This window comes from Parus major, chromosome Z (genome assembly GCF_001522545.3).
Source record: "Parus major isolate Abel chromosome Z, Parus_major1.1, whole genome shotgun sequence".
Taxonomy (NCBI): Eukaryota; Metazoa; Chordata; class Aves; order Passeriformes; family Paridae; genus Parus; species Parus major.
Window position 1 is genome coordinate 23,579,339 of NC_031799.1, and position 20,264 is coordinate 23,599,602.

At 36.5% G+C, this 20,264-nt stretch overlaps 2 protein-coding genes across 8 annotated transcripts in view; both read right to left on the reverse strand.

Annotated features, from left to right (window-relative positions):
- The window catches only part of ANKDD1B (ankyrin repeat and death domain containing 1B), a 28,918-nt gene extending 25,655 nt beyond the window's left edge, over positions 1-3,263 (reverse strand). Inside the window, 1 exon segment of the mRNA XM_033520316.1 lies at positions 1,258-3,263. Within this exon segment, the coding sequence (XP_033376207.1) occupies positions 1,258-1,333 (76 nt within the window). The 5' untranslated portion in view covers positions 1,334-3,263.
- Positions 3,264-5,884: 2,621 nt separating this feature from the next.
- Positions 5,885-20,264, reverse strand: part of POLK (DNA polymerase kappa) — a 38,596-nt gene continuing 24,216 nt past the window's right edge. For 6 of the 7 annotated variants that reach the window (XM_015652255.2, XM_015652253.2, XM_015652256.2 and 3 more), the window contains 9 exons: positions 18,745-18,954; positions 16,912-17,036; positions 16,562-16,728; positions 13,869-13,901; positions 12,033-12,129; positions 10,625-10,796; positions 8,844-9,800; positions 7,678-7,729; positions 5,885-7,529 (listed from right to left, as the gene is read on the reverse strand). In XM_015652255.2, coding sequence (XP_015507741.1) covers positions 7,445-7,529; positions 7,678-7,729; positions 8,844-9,800; positions 10,625-10,796; positions 12,033-12,129; positions 13,869-13,901; positions 16,562-16,728; positions 16,912-17,036; positions 18,745-18,954 — 1,898 coding nt within the window. In that variant the 3' untranslated portion in view covers positions 5,885-7,444. The remainder of the gene's footprint in view (positions 7,530-7,677; positions 7,730-8,843; positions 9,801-10,624; positions 10,797-12,032; positions 12,130-13,868; positions 13,902-16,561; positions 16,729-16,911; positions 17,037-18,744; positions 18,955-20,264) is intronic. The other variant, XM_033520310.1, reaches the window with a different exon arrangement.

Genomic DNA, 20,264 nt, shown 5'->3' on the forward strand with positions numbered 1-20,264 from the left:
TATTAAGTTTTGCACCTTTACCATTGGCTCTGAGAGGACAAGGCCTCGTTCTTTCTTTCAGGAATAACACAAATATTTAAATATTTATTTATTTATTAAATACAAATAAGGAGGATTTCCAATGAATTAAAAAAATGCAGCTGGTGTTTCAGCACTTATAGGACAGTGAAAATCCCTGCAAATGTTTTTCCCTACCTCCCTGGTCTGCTTTTAACTTCCTGTTGTGGTGTCCACAAGATGAAATCCACAGCTATCTTAAAAAACATGTGGGAAAACAACCCTAGAACTTGAATTGGCTGAAGAGGTCCAAGGAGGTAAAAAAAAAATAAATCAACAATATTTGGATTCGAATGGCAATAAAAACAATTTTACCATTTTGTTTCTAAAAATGTAATCATATATTTAGGGGTCTGGGTTTTCTTTTTATTGAAAATAAAATTACTAGAACAATCTAGGGATTTTGTTAAGGTTTTTTTCTAAAATAAATTTTCCTTTTCAAAGAAGTCATGGGGAAAACTATTACTGAGTCCAACGGTGATTACTCATTAGTTGTTTTTCTGCCCTCTGCCGACCTGGGAACAGGAACCACAGCACAAACAGCGGTTCCTGGCTGTCAGGCTGTTATCACAGGACTAGGGTGAAGCAGGGCTTGGCAACTACCACTTAATTTCCACAAATCACCAGTTTTCACTAACTGCAGTTCACGCCAGAGTAGTCCGTTTTTTCACAGGCTGGTTTGCAGGTTGAAGGCTGCAGACCCCATCGCTGGGCTGTGTTTCTGGGTGCAAGATCCTCTGATTTCTGTGTGCCTCCCAAAATGGGGGCAGATTGGCTGTACAACTGGTTGCAGATCTCAGCTCTAGGGACGTGACTAATACCAGCGAGCCCTCTCAGAGCGGTTCGAAGGGGAAGTTAAAGCAGAGCAATGGGCACTTTGCAGGATTTGGCCCTGGGAACATCACATGTCAAAGCCCAGCTCCCAGTCCCACATCCACACATTTGCTGATGTCTTCTAGCAGATAAACAATAGCTCATATTTAATGTTGTCTTTTCTAACCCCCACCGCTCATTTTGCTCTCCGCTCAAGGCAGAAGGCAGGTTTGGGCGGGTCCCAGCAGCCCTGCCGGGGCCCGGCACGCAGCCTCCGGGGAAGGCACCCGTGTCTGTGCTGGCCGCAGCGCCGGGAGCCCGGGACCGCGCTGCCCGCCCGGACCGCGCTGCCCCCGGGCGGCCTCGCCTCCGACCGCGCGGACTCACGGCCCTCGTGGCTCACTGCCACGGCTGCCTGCGCGGCATCCTCCCCGGCGCGGAGCAGGCGGCTCAGGCCCTTCATCGCTGCCCCGGGCTCCTCTTCCTCCTCAGCCAAGGGAAAAGGCCCCAGGCTCCAGGTGTGTCGAGGGAGGTGTCCTGCGTTGGCCCCGACAAACCGGTTCCCAGGACGCCAGCACACGCAGCCGGGCCAAACCTGCACACCTGCGGGCACACCTGCACAGCACCCCACTGGTGCCCGGACACCACCGCGGGAATGGGCAGAATTGTGGAGCACCTTTAGAAGCTTGTTCTAAGGGAAACCAAGCACTAAATAGACTGTATTTCTCGACAGTGGCTAGGCACTGAACGGGATCCTTGCCCCATCCAATCCCCCACAGGTCTTCCTAGTGGCTAGCCTTATGTGCTAGGAGCAATCAGCACCCTCAAGCGCATGAGACAAAAGGCAGCCCCGTTGCCCCAGACAACTTTTGAAAAGCCATGCCATAAGCACATATCTACAGACACACAGAGGTATCACAGCTTGCATGGGATGCCTGGAGCCAAGTGCATGTATTATTAACTACTCGGTTGTCATGGAGCTCTCTGTACAGGTTGAAGACCATCTGGGGGAGTTATTGTCAACCAGTGTTCACTGGACAGGAAAGGGTCACCATCCCTGCACTCCTGCATGCTTCACACAGCCTTAGGATGTGAGAGACAGGTGCTTCTGACATAAATTTGTGCATAAATATGCACATGTGGTAGCAGTATTGATCCAATCACAATTTCAGGTAGAAAATGTTTGCACTTGCTTTTGTCCAAGTCCCATGAAAATCAAAACTTATCCCAAAAGATTCAGGTTTTGTGAACTGACATCCTGAGATCCATCTAACCTACCTATTTCTCAACTCATCTTGAAGTCCACTATGACTTTGGTCTACTTAAGCCAGAATTGGCTGTGTCATTTCACATAAGCAACCTTTTCCACAACAGGGAATGATTTTTTTCATTTTTTTTTTAAAGTGACTATCTTGAATTTTACTTTAAAAACATACTTTGATATTGCTATTCCAAAATAAATACTTTTCTTGGAAAAGTAGTTCCAAGAGGGCAGAACCACCAGTATTAAGCCTCCCTCAATTGTAGACACATTTGAGTTCCTTCACTGTAATTTTTTCTTAAAATACACAATCATATTAATTTCCAAGATTACTAACACCATACCTGTGCATAATAAAACTAATCTAAAAGACTCAAGAGTATGTAAATGTAACAAATTTGGATTCAAAAACTATTGGCTCAGATTCTGCTTACCATAGATAAAGAGATTTCACAGTTCTTATCTCCTTTAAACATTTTTGGTATAAAGAGGCTGTGATGTATAAACATCTTTACAATTGATAACACTTCAATCTGACAAGACAATTTCAACAAGTGTACTTCCAGTAGGTGAATGTAACTCACCTGAAAAGAACAAACAACCCCATAAAATTAAGCTCAGTGAGAAGAACAAGCAACTGATTAGCCATAATGGAATCATGGAAGTTTCACTTTTACTTGCTTCCCATGAGTCAAACGTTCCAGCAATTTCTTAAAAGGAAGAAAGGAAGGTCTGTATTACTGTTTTGAATGTTAATGGTCCTTTTCAAAATGAGTAACAACAGACAACTATGGAGTGATCGGGTTTCCCAACAAAGCTGGGACCAAAGGAGGGATAGATTCACAGTCTCATATAGAGCATCGGTTACGGTACAATCATAATTTTCAATCAAGAAACACCAGATGCTAATTTCCTAGTTTAGGTCTAACTACTAATACACAATACTAGTTCACAGCATATCCTGTGCTTAAACATTATACGTAGCAAGTTTAGCACGTTCTCTAACCACTTCCTACCATCTTGACCCTTTCAAATGGCTTCCAGAGACTGCAGACAGACTGACATATGTTATAGATACAAATTATATTGTTGACTTTTCACAAATATTAAAATGAATGTTATGTGTATAAGAATGGAAAATTTTGTTGTATTAATATAGTTTTCTTTATTTCTGTTATTAATGAAACTTAGAAATAGTGGTATAATACATATATGTTAGGCTATGGCATAGTATTAAAATAAAAACCGCTTTTGTTTGTATAACCCAAAGACTGAGAAAAAAAATAGCTAGAGAACTCCTGCATTTGTAAACTATCTTATCCAGATGAAGACAGCAGTGACCAGAACTCTGGGGGGAGGAATTTATTGCATTTCTGGTATCAGGGAATGTAAATCTCGATGGCACCAAGAAAACTGATCTATTGGGAAAGGGGCAAGAGAAAACTAAACAGAAGAACACCAAAGATCCTAAAAAGAATGTATGAATACGTAAGAGAATTTATGGATAGGTAGTAAGGTTCTGTTTTTAAGGGACAATCCTTTGTCAGTAAGGTGTGCTCTCTTGGCTGAATGCAGAGACACCCGGCTGTATCTGTATATTTTACTTTATTTTTTTTCTCTTACTTGTTTTTTTATTAAACTTTTAAATTCTATAAAAATTATGTGAACCTCATTTTTCACACACAGAAACTTAGAGAGGTGAAGAAACCAAGACAAACTGCACAGTAAGGAAGTACTGTAACATAATCCTTACTTGCCTCTACAGAGCTCTCTGACAGCAAATAAGAGCATTTTCTTTAATACTTAAGATAAAAGTAGTAGTACATCCAGAATTACATACAACAGTAATACATACAGAAATGAGTAGAGCCAATATAAAAATAAAATGTAAGGTAAGACTCAAGCATGTTGAATGTGTAGTCTAAACTCCTTTCTTGAAAACTGGCAGAGGGAATAATATTAAGATCACAGAATTGTTATCCTTTTTCTCTGTTACTCATGACAAAAAGAGGAATTAAAAATAAAGTACTTATATGTATCCCTTAAATAAGGAGATACACTACACAAGAAGTTGTATCTGGTGCTAACCTAGATAATTCACATGCTTCAGAACTATGGATATAGTAAGTGTGGAATGGCTCACATACAGGAAATCATTTACAATTAAGTTAAAAACAGCCACAAAGAAACTGTCAGATATTAATAACAATAGGTTTTAATTTAAGATCAGTTGAATAACACAGAGTCACTGAAAAAAATGCAAAACAAAAGCATTGCTTATATAGTCTTCTTCACAAGAAACAAGAAGAAAAATTGCATCACAGAAGTTGCTGGCAATGCTTAAACACGAACCGAAGGCCTTCCTTAGATAAAAACATTAATAAATATAGTATAGAAAGCTGTAAGAATAAGAGGGAAAAAATGACTGTGCCAGTCAAGAAAGTAAGCCAGTAAACACACACAATTTTGTATTGGGTTTGCATGGCCAAACTTTGGTAGCAGGGGGCTACAGGGGAAAGCTGCTGTGAGATACTCCCAGAAGCTTCCTCAATGTCCAGCAAAGCCAATTTTAGCCAGCTCTAGATGGACCTGCTGCTGGCCAAGGCTGAGACAAGCAGAAATGGTGGTAAGGTCTCTGTGGTAAGAGATTTGAGAAAAAAAAAAGCTATTGCACAGTTGTAATTGTGACCACAGGAAAACGGAGTGAGAACATGCAAGAGGAACAGCTCTGTGCACACCAAAGTCAGTGGAGAAGCAGGGGCAGGCAGTGCTCCAGGCACTGGAGCTGGGATTCTCCTGCAGCCCATGGTACAGACCATGGTGAGACAGTGGTGCCCCTGCACCCCCTGGAGATCAGTGGGAGTGCAAGGATCCACCTGCAGCCCATGGAGGAGACCCACCTGGAGCAGGTGGATGACTGAGAAGGGGCTGTGACCTCCTGGGAAGCTCACACTGGAGCAGGGACACGCAGACCCATGGAGAGTGGAGCCCACACTGGAGCAGGTTTTCTGGTAGGACTTGTGACACCGTGGGGGACCCACAGTGGAGCTGCCTGTCCTCAGAGGACTGCACCCCATGGAAGAGTGAGCCACACTGCAGTTCACAGAGAGCTGTTGCCCATGGGATGGACTCATGTTGGAGAAGTTCATGGAGAACTGTCTCCCATGGGAGGGACCCCGCACATTGCCGCAGGGGAAAGACTCCTCCGTGAGCAGGAATAATGTGTGAGGAACTGATCATAACCCCCGTTCCCTGTCTCTGTGCCAGTGGGGGAGGAGGTAGAGGTGAGAAGGAGGGAGGGATGCAGGCAATTTTACTTCTTATCCTGGTGTCATTTTTTTTAGTGAAAAATTCAATTAATATCTCTAATTAGAGCCTGCTTAGCCCATGATGGTATTTCATGAGTGATCTCTCCCAGCCGTTATCTCAACCCATGAACCCTTCATTATATTTTCTCTCCCCTGTCCAGCTGCAGAGGTGAGTGGGAGAGCAGCTTTGGTGGCTGCCTGGCATCCAGCCACAGCCAACCCACTATGGAATCATAATAAATGATTTACAATCACACTATGAGTTTATTTTCACTTTAATGCTGACATAACTCTATGACACTTCCTTTTTAAACAGATGGCAAGGAAACTTTTGATGATAAGCCAACTAACTTACTATTTTCAAGCACTTAAGAGGAGCCTACTTTTTGCTGTGTAAGGCTTATGTAAAAATAGGTGTTTTAAAGATTTACACACAATCACAAGGTAATACTTAGATTCTGTGCTTTATTGAATCAGAAATACAAACAGAAAAAAAAAGGGATAGGTGTTCACTTTCTAAACAGCAATGGCAGCCTTATGTTCCCTCAGTTGCTCTTATGTCTTTCCTACCAAAAGTTCCCATGTCAGTCAACAGAACAGCTTATGCTGAGCGCTCACTGACCAGGTTTAGAAAAAGTTGACTGAATGAATTTACCATCTGAATTAGTCCAGATGATTTGGTCCAAAGCAGATAAGGGAGCATTAACATGAATTCAAATGACAGAGCTGTTGATATGGTGCCATCTGACAAACAAACAGAAAAGCAGGTAGAGATGGTATAATCATTCCAGCAGTTCTGGGAACAGGAAAACATATTCTGAACCGAGCTGGAGAATCAAAGACATATCATGTTGGTTTAAAAAGCAAGCAAATCCCAATACAGTTGAACAACAAAATAGATGTTTTTACAGCAGACACTTATTTAAAAGACTTTTCAGTTAAAAAGCAATTTATATTCCATACAGGGCTTGGCACTGTTTGTATAACTTCTAAGGAATATGTTGTTATAATAAATTATTTGTCTGATAAATATTTAATTATAATAAAATGTATTTAAACAATTTAGTGTGAACAGAAATAATCTAAACAGAGCATTTTAAATATTTGCACTTAACTTCCTCTTTCTACATATGTACTGATAGAATCCACTTTATTCAGAAAAACAAAATAATTTTAAAAGAGAAAGACAGCTAAACAATAAGAAGGTTCACTATCTTGTATTTGCACATAATTCATTATTATTGCACCATGGAACCTTTTATTCAGCATAAATTTAGTGCTACTCACTGGTAACAATTTCGAAGTATAAACAAGTTTTCAATCTCTTTGGAAAGGCCAAAGGTCAACAGCATTTGTCTGAATATCCTGGAGGAATTCTCCTCTCAATCAACAGATTTTTTTAACATTTTTTAAGTGAGCTGTTGTGTATCTCACCACAATGAGTCCTTCCAATCTGTCAATCAACTCTTACTGAAGTAATTTTCAGTAACAGCAATGAAAGCTTGATAGTCCTCTAAGTTCTTGTTCTTATCCTGTGTAACTGCAAGACTAATACATTTTTGTGTTCACTACAAAGACAGACATTTGTTTGTGAAGTCAAGCAACTCAACTCTTCTTTGTTATCACACAACTAATCTCACAATTTTATTTTTACAATAAAATCAACAGAGAAGATAGAAGTTCAGGTGTGGGAATAAGGCCTTCAGCAAGTACAATGGGGCACCCTAGCTAATAATTCCTGTGTTCTAGGGAGCTAAATCAAGGTGCTAGCAAATTCTGATTCTTGGAAACAAGTGAAAAAATAAGCATTATTCACCAAAGAAGAGAAAAGAAAAATCCCCTTAATTTTACCTCTTCTTCTATCCCAGACATCATGTTCTTGTTATACAGATATGTAATGGTTCCAAAATTACAGGCACCTGAATTTAGCCTACTGCCAATGCTAAATTAACTTGCAGTCATAAAACTCTATGAAATGCTTCATATAGAACATGTTGCTAGACAGTTATTTAAAAAACATTTTGATAGTATGTTTGGAATTGCTTGACTTGGCCTTTTTTGATACCGACTCTGAAGCTGTTAGTCCAGACCTAAGGTTAAACAAAGGGGAAAAAAACCAAAACAGTAAGAGGTTAAAATATACAATGCATACCAACACCAGTTTTACAACACTGAAATTTTTCTAGACTTCATTATTTTAAAACAAGTTGTGTATTCAAACTTCCAGAAAACACTTACCTTTTTGTTCCTTGTGATGGATTTGTGCATTGCTGTCCTTTACTTAAACCTCCTTAAAAGTAATTGAAAGCAACAAAAAATAATTACTTCAATAAAGAAAGAATGCTTCAGAAATTATATACACGGAAGAACTTTTTTAAAATTTTATCTGTCTCAAGAAGCAGATAATATTTTATTACCTGCAGCTTGAATACTGTAGTTTATATTACTGCTTTTAAAAGAGAAAACCAAAAAGTTGTTAGGTTATTGAATTATAAGGGATTACTTTGAACCTTGTAACAGTTTTCAGAAATATTTCAGCATAATGTTGTTGATTGTCAATGTGGTAGTTGAAAATTATGTTTTTAATTTTTTTATCCTGCAGGGGGCAAAAAGGAAACTTCACCTAAAGTAAGTCTTCAATTTAAATTAAAGCCTGCTTGCACACATAATAGCAATATCACTTTGAAAATTTTCTTGTAAAATATTCTTATTGTAAGTCTTAATTGTATTCTGAAACATCTAACACACTAGCATTTTAATTTCCTTTTATAAGTTTCCCAAAATAGATTAGGGACGACTTTAAGCAGATACTTAACTACCTGCACATGCACTCTAATGTGGCTGAATATGAAGTCTTTGTCAAAAAGAGTAACTACTTCAGAAAACATGAATGATACTGCTGTGGCATGTTACAGGTGCAGTTATGCACTTTATTAGCTATAAAAAACAGGCTTGGAAGTTTCTTCCTTTAACCTTTAGTTCTCATCTCCCTATTTTTGCCAGCACATGACACAATGGAGCCTTTCTGTTAACTTAATCTAAAACAATCCAGGTTGAAGATGCTTTCATTGATCCTCACTTCAATCTCACTGGTTTTACAAACACCCTTCTGAATATAGTTGGGTGTAACTAACATACAGTTTCCAGAAATGAACAGTATATCCTATGTCACCATTGTGGGAAATGAGAGGACACTGACAAACTAACATCACATTCATAAATCTAGTTTGTCATGAAAATCAATTTGATATTTTTTAAATAAAGATGTTAATTCCTGTATAGGCCTTACTTAAATTAGCCTGTTGAGAAAAAAACTTCAAAGTCCCAAAAAGTTTAAAGTATACCATTGCCAAAGTATCCTATTTGCAAAAGCAGACAATTTGAATAACCAACTATGTACTTACCAGAGAAAACTCTGTTTGAGTTTTCCATATTATAAGTCTTAGTAGGAAAATCATCTTTTTCTGTCAGCTCCTGGATAAGGCCTTTATTTAAGCAGACATCCACATGTCTGTTAAATGACACAAGATCGGTGGTTTTCTGCTCTGAATTACAAACTGGGCAAACAAGAACACTGTCTTCTTTGGCTTCAAAGAAACAGGATGAACTAGTTCCTTCTGTATGTTCAGTCTTGTCAAATCGGTCTTGTGATACTCTTTTGGGGAAGAGACATTGTTTCATACACATATTTCTAGCAATGTCACTGAGACTGCTAGGCTCTTGTTTTCCAGGAGATTTATCAGGTATTATCTGACCAAATTTTTCTGTGCCACCATTAGTAGAGCTGTCCGATACACTTGCAGATTGGTCTGTTCCTGATATTTGATCAGTTTTATTTTTTTGACATTTATCAACAAACTCATTTTTAAATTGTGGAACAAAGTTAGGGATATTTTCTCTTGAACTGTCATTCTTGAATACTTCCACAGCATCTTCAACACACATCTCATCATTGAGGCACTCATCAATGTGTTTATTAAGTTCTTCCAAATTTTTGCTGCTTTGCTTCTCAAAGCAAACAGGACAGGTAAAGATGTTACAAACATTAGAATTCTGTAAATTTGTGACTTCCTTTGTTTCTTCCACTAAATTTGCTGATGATTTATCATCATGAAAGAGCTGCTTACCTCTGCTTTCATTTGGAGAAATATTCTCACTGTTTAGTTTTCTTGCTGCTCGCTTTTGATCAAAAAAACTCCCTCTAAATGGTGCTTCTGAATTTTTTGTGAAATAGTCTTGGTTGGACTTCTCTGGCTGAAGCCTAAGGAAACCAATTTCTTTTCCCGATTTTAAGAAACTTGTAATGCTTTTTTGTTGGTATTTCTTTTCTTCTTCAGTTAGAAATCCTGATACTCGTACACCTAATGATGAAAAACAAACTTACAATAATGATTTTATGAAAGCTTGATACTAACTCCTAATTAACACCTTTTGAGGTACATATTCACTCAATAGAGGCACAATTTATTTCTAAAAAGATGCTGGACTACCTCCAAATACATCAAAATGTCAATACAATTTTATCAGACCCAAGCACTAGTCCAACCACGTCAATTTTAATATGTTGAAGGTTTAACTGATTGCATTATAACATAAAGCTATAAATATAGTTACACAGAATCCAGTCTGAACGTTTTGCATTAACTTTACCCATCAAAATATGTTTTTCTTCAGCACTTTCTAGTATCTTAGATAAGTAAATTTTATATATCACTAAAATGTTTCAAGAAGAATGCATAAGCACCTGAAACACACATCTTGGGGTCAAAACACAGAGTTTACTGTGTTAGAAATGTTTGCATCTCCTGTAGAACACTGTGGTTTCAGATCTGTAAGCACTTCTGTTGTTGTGATGCAAAGCAGATTTAAAAGTTCTTTTAAAGCAGCAGAATTAAGCGCTGCTGTGAGTCAAGATTCTACTGTCATGATGATGTGATTGTTGTTGCATAAAAAAAGTACAACCTCGGTTAGTAGAACTTCCTAAGTCACCATTCAGCACTCATTAGTGAAACTTCCTAAGTTACTCATTCAGCACAGATCTGTTCCACTTTGCAAAAACTACCAGGGTCGTAGAAAAAGGATAAATGCATTTATACCACTTTTACTTTAAAGTAGGGTGTATTATTTCAGAACAGTGTAAGATATCCTAACTCTGAAAAGGAAGAATGAGTTTAAAATATCTTACCCATGAGTCTTATCCGTAGCGGGTGAGGAGCAACACTATCAATTTCTGTTCCTAACAAATCTTTAGCAACAGTAAATATTTCCTCCTCTGTAGAAACAGAAGACAGAACAGTTGAAGCTCTTGTTTTAACTTCGAAGTTCACATTCTTAAGCTTCAATGTAACAGTTCTACCCTAGGAAAAAAAACACAATTAAAAGAAAGTTAAAAATGTATGTCATATATGGCACAGAAACAATTATTAGCTAGCATCTACATAAGGGCTCTTACACTATAGCCAAGACTGCGCTTATGTGTGAACGGCAAGGGGCACTCCCAATAGTTTGTCTGCAAGATTCTGTACTTGCCTCTAAAATTCTGCCAAAGTTGAATTTTCTGAATTGGGTCATTTGACTGTGGTTCTCAGCCAGCCATCTGCCACCAGTGCATGTTTAATTGAGTTAATGTTTTGGCTATGGGCACAACTTCTATCCTACCTAAAAAAATTATTTCCTCATCTGGAAATTTTCACTGCCAGGTATCCTAACTATTAAGAACACAAAAGTGATATCCCAATAGATTCATAGAAAGCTTACTTCCTCCTGCATAGTGCTATCATAGCCATATACAATATTTGTGTTTGGCACAGATATTTCCCTGGCAGCATCTCCCAAACCATTTGTGTGATTTATCATGTCCATACAAATGTAAATAACTAGCACTCTCCTTGTTCTGGTGCTTTTGTAATTTATCTGTTTGTCCTCCTTAACTGATCATCTCCCTTTCAACCTTTCATCTCTTGAGAGACTCTTTTAAGCTGAAGAAGATTAAAAACAATTATTTTAGATCTTAAATGCTATTCCTTGCTTTACCATAAGACCTTCAAAGAAAATATGAACTGTTCTTTGAAACTAATGCACAGGCATCTGGGGAGAAGGACTAAAGGGATCTTTAGTTTGTTTCTACTATTGATATCATTGAATGGCGTGAATAAGTTGTCAGCAAGTTTAGCACATGTCAAGTTCTTAAACTACGAAATTGGCTATTGACTGGATCCTGTATGTATACAGGAAAGAAACAGTGCTTTAAATACATTAGTATGACACAATTGACCAAAGCATGGCTTATAGACTACCAGCTCTATTATTCCCTTACAAACATTGCCTTCAGCATAAAATGTTTACGTGCCAAATAAATCAATTTTTCATGTTTCAAAACTTGATTTCATTTTTATCCCACATGTATTGCTAGAAAGCCACCCACACAACAATAGTGCTACCTTAGTCATTCTAAACACCTACAAATTAAAGAATGCAGACTTCTGAAGATAGATTGCATGGTTTGATGGTGCTGAAAGCATCTATACTAAAGCTGCATAGACTTGTTGGAGTGCCAAGCATCTTTTTGCAAGTAACCTGAATAATATAAATACCTTAAGTCCCTCTTTCTGTAAGTCTTGAGCAAGGTCTCTGCAGAGCTCTCGACACAAACTGTACTGGTCTTCTGCTGTGTTTATTTCACTGAATGTTCTAAGACAAAAATATGATCTTTTTCAGTATGAATCCTACAGTATATTCAGTAGCTGCAATCTAAAAGTAGTTTTTACACAATTAAACAATACTATAATCAGAAGAATGTTATAAAGATTCAAAATCTTACTTCAAGAAACAATGACTATTAATAGGAATATTTTGTTTGCAGAATGTTTTAAAGGCACTTCAAATAATGAAGTGATTTGACTTTCAATTTTTCATGCACTATTTGAAAATTATTCAGATTTAATGTCATTAATACTTAAGTATTTTCAAGACAGAATACTAACAGTAAGTGAATTCATAAAGCCAGCCAAGTTATTTGTATTTCATCTCCTTTGTACATACTGTATAATATCAGCAGAAAGCCAGAAGCTGGAAGTCAAGATCAGAGCCAAGTATGAGAAATAAATAATGCAGATGCTAAGAAAAAGATGCCAACTAGGATAATTATGTCTAGCCTCAGAGGAGGAAAAGCTATCTCACTGCCAAAAATGTTGCCAACTTCCTTTGCTAGAGCTTCTTAGGAAAGAAATTACAGTGTTATCTTTTTGTTGTACATTTGTTTTTCAGTAATAACATCAGAGGAAAAGCAACCTTCAGTTAGTCAAGGTTTTAAGAGAAATGGAAAGCAAAACTTACAGCACATGCTTTGAAAAGGTTTCACAGATAGATTGTTTCAACCTTTATATTTATAAATGTAAGGTCAATAAAATTACAATGGATTTTGCACCTCTAAGCTATAGTCAGGTTTACCTGATTGTACTGAAAAGACAAGTATTATAATTCACATTTCCCTAAGAATGTTTTCATGCTACCAAACTAATCAGATGAGTACGTCATTGTGGGTCCCATACCACTACTCAAGGAGCAACTCATGCCATTCAGACAACACTATAGTGATTGAGAGGTTCTAAAAGTCCAAGGCTTGGAAGGGGCAGGATAGAGAGAATGCTATTTCAGGGTTGTCTCTTCCCCCAAATAAACTAGTTTCATGATGTCAAAAGCCTGTGGACATTTCTTGTCTAAAACTGTTCTCTTTGAGGAAAAAAAAGACAGAAAAAAAGCAGCACAGAAAGGTACTATAAAAATGTCCAGAATATCTGTCTGATTGCAAGGCAGCACAATAATAAAGCCATAAATTTTTCAGCTGTGATAGAACCAAAATCATATCAGGCTTATTTAAACTGCCCACAGCTATTAAGTCACAAAATGACAGGAGTAAGCATCTTTTCTTAACAACTTTTCTAAGAAAACACATGATGACAGGGGTAAGTATTACAATGCTTGACAGATTCTCCTGGCAGAACTATTTCTTAAAAAATTAAATACCTTGTTAAGGAACATCACATTGGTAAAAATTTTAGTTAGGAAATACATGTAACTGCAGGCTACTACAGTGATATTGACATTAAGCTCAAACAGATGAAAAAAATTCAAGCCCTTATATATTTCCACCTTATCTTATGGCTTAGAGATCACTTTGATGCATTAAAGGCCCTAACAGAATCGGATGATAAGAGAACAAACAAACTGACAAAAATACCTCCATGGAGTTCTGGAGCCAAGGACAAAAAGTAGTGCAAGGTTAAATCTGATTTAGTGAGCTTGTTGTACATGTGGGTTTTTAAATAAATACACAATGAAATTATATGACTAATATAATCAGTACACATCACTTGGTATTTAATGCTTCCAATTATTACCATATTTTTTTCAATAATAAAGAAGCATACCTCTCAGTGCTCATACTTTTTCTTTCTCCATCCCTTTAAAGAGAAAAAAAAAATTATACCTTCTTGATGCAGAAATGTTTTTCAAATAAACTCAGAGTCAACCGATCATGCTCAAATAACTAACAGCAGTCTTTTATGTAAAATCTGGATGTTAACTTCTACAAATATTTTACATCAAGTTTAACCAAGTGCAAGAAGAATTAAAAAAAAAAAAAACAAAACTGTAGATTAAGTGAAGACATGGATCAGTCACAGATTTTTTTTTAACAAAAGGAAAACAACAGTTTAAAAAACCAACCAAATAAAATATTCCCTCACACACACACCTCTTGTATCAGAGGCAGCCTGATTTAATAAGAAAACAAACTACAAATCCTATGCTGTCTCAGTGATAACTGTGAAGCATGGCTATTAGAATCCTGTACATACATATATATTTGAATATTTTCTTTATCTGAGGATCTAAAGAAATAGTTGCTTTCAGTCTAAATGACTGTTCAGCTTAAAGGTAATGTGCTTTTTTTGTTTGTTGCTTTCTTTTTTTTCCAGTTTTATTTGAGTATCCTTTAACAACTTTTTTGCATAAAGAGATCCCTCAGAGCAATTTAATTTCAGGTCATTCTTCTGTTTTTAAGTATTGGAAATAACAGACTTGGTATTGTCAAATTTTCTTAAAAGAAGATAGTCAGACACAATAAGATGAACTATCTACTGAAGACCCAGGTGTTAATGTATTAAATGCTTGCCTTCTGTCTTGGGTTGCAATGCAAGATGTAACCAAGAAAGTACATATTTTATTACTATCTGTTGAAACCAGGTAGGGCAGTGTTCTTTATCTCTTCCACCACCCATCCTCCCTCCAGGGAGATATCTTCTGTTAATGGGCCATTGAGTCTCATTACATGACTGATAAAATTACATCTTCCCACTGGAAGATCCTCCACCCTGATGGAGGAGCCAAGCATCTAAACCTGGTTATCTTTGGAGACTGGGAACACCACAGCAGCCTTTCTCCACTGAATTCCCAGGGTGAGATACCAGCATCTACAACTACACCACTGGACCTTCAGAGGAAAATTATGTCCTTCTACGCAGTCATTACTTCAACAGAACCACATCTGTCACTCCAGGACTGCAGCCAGCATTTAATTGGACTGCTACCAACACCCTGGCCAACAGGGTGTCAGGTTATATTCTGACAGTGGGTTGCTGTTTTTTGGTTTTTGTTTTGTTTTCTTAATTGTTGTTTTTATTTTTTTTGTACTACTGCATTTTTATTTTAATTTTCCTAGTAAATAACTGTTACTTGTATTCCGCTATCTTTTCCTGAGAACCCCCTGATTTCAAGATTATAATAATTCAGAGGGAAGGGGGGCCGTGGTTTACATTTTTCCATTTCAAAGGAGGTTTCTGCCTTCCTTAACAGACACCTGCCTTTTCAAACCAAGACACTTTCTCAACACTAAAATCACTGAAATCAAATTAGTGGTGAAAAAAAAAGGTAAAATTCTTAGATATTACAACCATTGAAACACCTAACTAGGGTGAATAAGAAGAAAGAGCATATCACTTAGAAAAAGACTATCCAAGGTCTGTTCATATATTAACAGAAAAAAAAATTTGAAAACTGTGTTTTATCTTTTGTCATGTCACCTTCACCAAGTCAGTCCTATCACATATTTTTTAAAATATTTTTTGTACTCTGAATGGAAAAAAACACAACACAAAAATTTGTGCTAGCACATTACTGGGCTTCAAACTGCTAACTACATATATTATTTAGTAGTCAAATGGAAAAAAAGGGAAGATTACTGTCAGAGAAGTTGCAGACATACATAATATATAATAGGTCTTTCAGAGTGCATAAGACATTCTGGAACTTATAATAAAATCAAATCATTGTCAAGCTATTTTAAAATAGAATTTCAGTAATTTGGAAAGGATTATTTTTTAAAAAGGAATCAATACTATTAAGGCTCTTAGTTACATAAACAGTAAAGCGCTGTGTTTCAGTTTGTTTTAAAGAACATGTTTGTTTCCAGGACAGGCTTAGAAATAACAAATATTGTTGAAAAGATAAGTGCACTACTAAGACTGATTTCTCCCATCCTAAAAAGGAGGCTAAAAGCCATTAAAGTACAGTGAATCTTAAAAGAACATGTACTAAGAAGGATATAATAATCTTCAGTTCTACTCCAAAGTCACATGTTGATAGTACAAGTACATAATCCTCATAAAAGACACAGAAACTGACAATTTACCAACAGAGAAGATCAAATACCTTTGTGATTTTCATTATAGTCCAATAATCATAAACACCAATGAATGTGTATTGTTTTTGAAGGAAAGGGAGTCTACAAATCTCCTTAGGAGTTCAGTTATGTTCAGCTGTTTTGACAATTATAATGTTATCCTGCCTTGATTTCTTGACATACACTTATGTACAACTTCCCTGACAAGACCTTTTGGATTTCATATTTAGACATGGCTGTACAAATCTTTGTTTTTTCATGTTTGGCTGCTACATCTTAGACATAAGTATAAAATTAACAGGCATCACACAATTTTTAAAATATATTAAACAAGAATATTTCCATAATATTTGACAATTAAATAATATGTTCAGTATGTAATATACACAAGGAAACATTCAGAAAATGTTAACACAGAAGGAAAAAACCCCCATGGCTTACTTTTCCAAATGTGTTGAGCCCAAACCAAGGGAAATATCCAAGAAATTACGCCAAGATACTTCTGAAAAAAGAAGGGAAAGCAGCGCCCTCTGCTGGTAAAGTTCTGAGCAAGTCACAATTCCAAGGGCCTTCAACATTTTCTCTGTTACTTTTCCAATACCTGGCACCTAAAAAAGATCATGTAATATTATACTGGAAAATTTCCATTTGTAGATATATTACCAGGAACAATTTAAATCAAACACAACATGGAAGGTTACCTAGAAAATTCTGTTTTTTCAGTAGAAATCTTGCTTCTAGAATACAGCAACATTACATGACAAAACAGTAAATGTCATTGTGCCTCTTACCTTTCTAATGGGCAAATCTTTCAGGAAGTCTAGCACTGCTAGTCTCTCAGGAGAAATCCTGTATTGGCCATTAGGTTTATTACGATCACTGCACATTTTTGCTAACATTGTATTTGGTGCTATTCCTTAAAAACAAACAAAAAACATAGTAATTTTAAAAAACGTAAGACAAAGTTTAATTTCAACTATCCAATATTTAAAGGCCAAAGAGTAGCCTATACACTTGTCAAAGACTAAAATAAGAAAAATAATTATTATTACTGATAACCAGACTTGATACAATTCTGCAAAGAGTGACCATCATGAAATAACAATAAATACATGTAATAGATAAATTATAACTTAAATGAAGTGTATTTCCTATTTTAAGATGGTCAGGGTAACACAACAAGCACTAGTAAGTCAAGAGGGGTTAAACACTACATTCTAAAAAATAACATCAGTTACATGAGTCAACATTTTTATTTTTTATTATGGTGATTATGGTAAGAAAATGCGTATGTTGGTAGTTTCAATGAACTAGAGAGAAGGAGACCTTTCTTCCTTGTATTTCAGCAAAAAGACATTTTTTGACATTAATTAAAATGTCAAAAATTAAAAATTAAACAAATTTTATTATTTTGTGTGTTACCATTGGAATGTAGTAATTTATATATATTTCACAGACATCAGAACTAGGGGGGGATGACTCTTTTCTATCAAAGTAACTGTTATTACCAAGCAACTCTGGAATTCGTTTAGCAAAAGAAAGAATAAGTTTATCATACAGCCCTAGAGATCTAAATTTTCATTTACTCGCTGATAAAATATATTACTCAAGAAGGTAGAAATAACTCTATTTATTATTGATTATCTGTATTTTTACAGTTACCCTTCTAATTATTTTTCATTTTCGGTCTTAAGATCCCCGTTATAAAAACTGTGCCTGTTTTCTGCAGACTAACTTATCCTTAAGAAAACAGAACTTCAGTAAACAAAACTATTATTTTGTTATTACTCAAGAGAAAACATACATGGGTAGGGGTTTCATCCTGCTTCTTCTTACTAGCTGTTTCTTCGCCTCTGCTTACATTCCACACTTTCCTGACCTTCTGCAGCTGCTTCATAAAGCTCACAATTGCCTGATGCCTCACTGACCTGGTTCAAAAGCAGTTTGGGTGTCATCCAAACTAAGTGGTTAGAGATTTACACTGGCTTTAGTCAATCAAAATAGCTGGGTGGGTTAAAGGTGAGTTATCTGAAGTCAAGACATAGAACTTGACTGGTAAATATTAAAAAGCTATTAAAAGAGTTCATTAACTTCAGCATATATTTACTTCCCTAGGACAAGTATTTTAATGATTTTTGATATTGTTTTAAGCAAGGAACATGTTAGAAATATGTAACAGCACAGATCTGCTATTCAAACTAAAAGCAGTTTAGAAATCAGTCACAGACTTCACTATGACCCACCGTTTGACAAAAACAATTTACATGATGCACTAGAATAACCACCTATGCTAAGATTGGTTCAAGTGCATTGGTCATTCTTCCTCACTGCCTATTCTTATTTCAAGCAGAAAGAAGCAAAAAGATGATGTAACTATTTCAATGATTAAAAAAAAAAAGTAAATAAAAAAAACCAAAAAAACCCCAAACAGTAGTGGCTAGGATAGTCATGACATCTCTAGAAATAATTGGAAGTCACATTCTCTGGAGATCTTCAAAGACAGCATATTTTTTTGTAGCAGAAGAATGCTGTGGCAAGGCTAAATTCTTAATGCCCTCTGAGATGAAAGTACATGACAACATGGAAAAACTAAGATTAATTATTATTCATATGTGTCTGAATACCTGCACTAGCAGTCAGTTGAGTCTTCTGCTCAATCCTAAAGCGAATTTCCTTCACAACTTCCTCTGCAGAAGTTCCAAAGACAACTGAGTTTTCCACTGATAGATCTCTATGTTGAAGGTTGTCATCCATCGGAGATGTGTTGTCTTCAAACAGTACTGGTGAAGAAGAGACTTCACCTTGGTTAAAGTTGGTAGACATATTCATACTACCTTTAAGTTAGACAGAAACACAAACAATTAAAACATCCATATAGACTGATATCCTTCTTCAGTGGCTTCAGCATTCATAAGCAATTTTATTTCTTTCTATTTTTATTTAGAGAAAGCAATTGCATTGTTTTTTTTAAAGACTGGAGAGAGGTAACTGCTTTGTTTTTGATATGATTTGAGCTTGGTTGAGATTGAAGGAATTGGCTAGTAGATTGGACATAACATCCAGAAAAGCAAATGGTTTAATGGCTTGTTGTTGTAGCAAAACCATCAAGATTTTATCATTATTTTTGTTTTATATCAGACTGAAGGCCAGAGGCTCTCTTCCATGGAACTTTTTTCAATATTCTCTGAATAAAATTAGGGCTCTGGAATATCTAGTTCTAGAATGATTAGCCTGATGAAGTTCTCATTTGCAACTGCAGTCACAGTAGAACAAGTAGTATCAGCAGCCCTTTGACTCTACAAAGGTTACTACTACAGTTTCACATTCTGAGCACTTGTTTGTGTTTCAGAGGAGCAAAGGAATCAGGTAAATGTGAAGAAGCATGTGACTACGTATTGGTAACATTGATTTTGTAAAGACTATGCCAGTTTGTTGCTTTCTATTTTATTAACTCTTTTCTGTAGTAGTGTATGCTTGATTATCCCCTTGATGATTGTTAGAAATTTTGAACACAGATAGTATAAACATTCCAGTTTGTGCATCATTCAACCATTTGTATGACTACTTCCTTTCTATTATTCCCAGGTGGATATACAATTGCAGATGTGGTTCCAATTCCATCGTCCAGAGCCAAGTGAAATCAAAAAAACATCTTGAACATTACTAAAATCCTGCAGTGCTCCTGCTACTTATTTCCAAAATTATCAAGCTGAATAGTAATGCAGACCTAAACCACACCATTTGGTTTAGAAAACCTAGCACCACTTTTTAAACATTTAATTTGCATTAAAAGAAGTCCTCCAAGTCCAAATCATTACCTGTGTACACTTTATTTACAGGTGACCAGTAGAGAAGAAAGTTAACTAGTAAGTTAACTAGTTAACTAGTTAGTTAGTAACTAAACTGGAGGTAGAGAATATATGGGAGGACAAATTATGGAAAAACTTAAGCATCTACGTTTTCAATGGGTGCAGCTTATCTGAAACTTACAAGCACATGACTGGCAACCCCTGCTCCCAACCCCAGGTAACGTGGTCATCATGTCTTATGCCATGGCAAGCAGCCATTCTCTGCTGCCGGGTTCACACCACTCCTTGCCCACCTGCATGTCCCACCAGGCTAGCCCAGTGCTGTGGATGACTGT